This window comes from Amphimedon queenslandica, unplaced genomic scaffold (assembly GCF_000090795.2).
Source record: "Amphimedon queenslandica unplaced genomic scaffold, v1.1 AMPQUscaffold_13410, whole genome shotgun sequence".
Classification (NCBI taxonomy): Eukaryota; Metazoa; Porifera; class Demospongiae; order Haplosclerida; family Niphatidae; genus Amphimedon; species Amphimedon queenslandica.
Genome location: NW_003546354.1, coordinates 58,519 through 61,277, shown reverse-complemented (window position 1 = coordinate 61,277; position 2,759 = coordinate 58,519). Strand labels below are relative to the sequence as shown.

The following is a 2,759-nucleotide window of genomic DNA, read 5'->3' as shown; positions in this document are numbered from 1 at the left end:
TTATCATTGATAGCACAATTTTATAGACATTATCAGAGACAATACTAAGAACACTTGAAATAATAGAATCAAGACAAGCTGGCCAGGTATACTGTAGTATGTGTATTATGATGGATTGCTCATCTCTATTTCTTTTTATGATAAGTTGAAGACTCAAGAGGCAGAAATAATCAGACAGAAAGAGAGCATGGAAGATTATGGGAAGTACATTGAAGAATTATTTCTTTGCATTAAGTAAGTGTATCGGATAATGTATCAGTTTGGTATGCATGTAATATACAGTAGTAGTATATGTGTTTTTGTTTTGTAGGACAAGTCATAAAGAGTTCATGAGTGATTTGTATCATAAGATTGACCTCCCATTAAAAAGGTTTGTTGATAGAGACTCTTTATATGCCACTGATCCTTGTATGCTTGTTATGTGTATAGCCTATTGCTATTTGTGTGGATCAAAAGCATTAGAAATTGTCTTCTCTCTCTCTCTCTCTCTCTCTCCTCTCTCTCTCTCACCAGATCTTACAGCTCATTATTATTATTTAAAGGCCACCAACAGTTCATTGGGGACATTGGAATCATATATTTATGAAGTGAGAGATAATCAGTCTGATTAGCTATTTCTCCTCTTCCTCTTTTTATCTTTATACTGTAAACCATAATCTTCATCACACAGTTAAATGACTTTTGTAGACAGTTAAAGCAAATATCAGAGAAAGACTCAGAGTCATTATTAGGTGAGTATTAGTCTTAACTATGACCTATGTGCCCTTACTGTTTACTGTATTGGATGTGCATAATTGATATCTTATTGTATCTTGATACAGGTGTATTCAGTGAAATGTCATCCAAAGTACAAAGATGAATTAAATCTCATATCACTTCTTAATTAAAAATGAATGATTATTATTAATTGTATGCACATTATACAAAGAGACTTTAAATGAAAATTAAAAAAAATAACATTGAGGAATATATAGATCTAGTCACTGCTTTAATAGCCTAAAACTAAATTAACTAATAATAATGTAGATAATTAAAAGTACAGTAGCAAAATTTATGATTAAAACAAATCAACAACTGATTCACGACTATCACTGAGTCTAACATCAGTAGAACTTGGTACAATTTTTCTCATTTGTTGATCAACAGTTTTATGTGATTCAATGAGATCTAAAACATCATCTTCATCTTGTTTCTTAAATAACTTCTTAATTAGAGCATCATAACATTTCATGTGTGATAACTGCTGGTAAAAATGATAAACAACAATCAAAATAAAACTAAAAAAACCAGATAAATCAATACTTCACTTTCTTCAATAGAGAACTCAGATAGAAAAGCAATGATACACAAGCTAAATAAGTACCAAACTTCAAGCACATTGTTCATTCTTTTCTTGTAAACTCCACCAAAACAATGACTCAATGTTAGCACAATAACTAACACTGTCAATAGCATTGACAATAGGAAGTGCTGTAACTGTCACCAGAAATAATTGATAATTATACTGGTATCCTAGCCACTAGCAGTATTTTGATCTACACTACCTACAGACTTATTGTACATGTGTCATGTACTTCAATTTTAAAAGCAGATTTACATGTTCATGTAACTATAGACCATTGATGTATTTTACAGTGTACACGTACAATGACTTTGTAACAAATTAAATGCCCCATAAATTGACTCAGACAAGTACACACTATTAACATGGTTTTTAAAAAAGGAAATATTTTATTAAAAACAAAAGTATTAAGCTACAAAAATAGCAATAGAAAACAATTCATAACACATGGGATTATTCAGTAAACAAACATCTATGACAATAATGAAAACTACATTAATAGAAATTATGTAATCTTGTTAATAGTTACTGCTTTTAAAATTAAAGTAGCTAAAAGTACTAAAAACAGAAGTGGCAGCAAAAATTACTAAAGACTATGATTAAAACAAATCAACAACTGATTCACGATTATTGCTGAGACTAACATCAGTAGATGTTGGTACTATTTCTCTCATTTGTTGATCAACAGTTTTATGACATTCAGTGGCATCTTGATCATCATCACCTTGATCTTGTTTCTTGAATAACTTCTTAATTAGAGCATCATAACATTTCATAGGTGATAACTGCAGGTAAAAATGATAGACAATAATCAAACTAAAACTAAAAATAAAAACAGATAAGCAAGTATTGTACCAAATCAATATTTTATTCTCATCAATAAAGGCTATAGATAAAGAAGCCATGATGCACAAATTTAAGAGAAACCAAAATTCAATGACATTGTTTAATTTCTTTTTGTACACACCACCAAACATAAAACTAATGGAGAGGATAATAGCTGCTACTGCCAATAACAAGACACGTGATTCATTCTGCAAAAAGGTGACAATTAAAAGTACTGGTATCCTAGCCACTAGCAGTAGACCGGGCCAGAACCGATACTCATCTTTCATTGGACCACTATAAGCATCAATAATAGGCTTGAAACGACTCCAGCTCTTAAACAGTTTGAAATATGACAGATGCTTCTCAAATACTGGATGACATAAAAGGAACAGTGTGTATGGTATGACAAAGAAAACAGACACCAATAGGGCAAGCCCAAGTAGTCCAGCATGCTTCCCTTTAGCATATTCAACATTAGGATCCTCATACCATAAACTAACTGATCTTACTGACTCATCTGTACAGTGAAGAGTTACCTCACGCTTGTGTAGTACAATAACAATAGTACGTACTAGTTTAGTATATGAGA

The 2,759-nt window shown here is 31.3% G+C and overlaps 1 protein-coding gene across 2 annotated transcripts in view; it reads left to right on the top strand.

Moving 5' to 3' along the window:
* The window catches only part of LOC100633553 (uncharacterized), a 26,908-nt gene that overhangs the window by 18,971 nt on the left and 5,178 nt on the right, over positions 1-2,759 (top strand). The window contains exons 13-14 of one of the 2 annotated variants that reach the window (XM_019996449.1): positions 671-731; positions 822-946. In XM_019996449.1, coding sequence (XP_019852008.1) covers positions 671-731; positions 822-859 — 99 coding nt within the window. In that variant the 3' untranslated portion in view covers positions 860-946. Of the gene's footprint in view, positions 1-670; positions 732-821; positions 947-2,759 lie in introns of those variants that run through there. The other variant, XM_019996450.1, reaches the window with a different exon arrangement.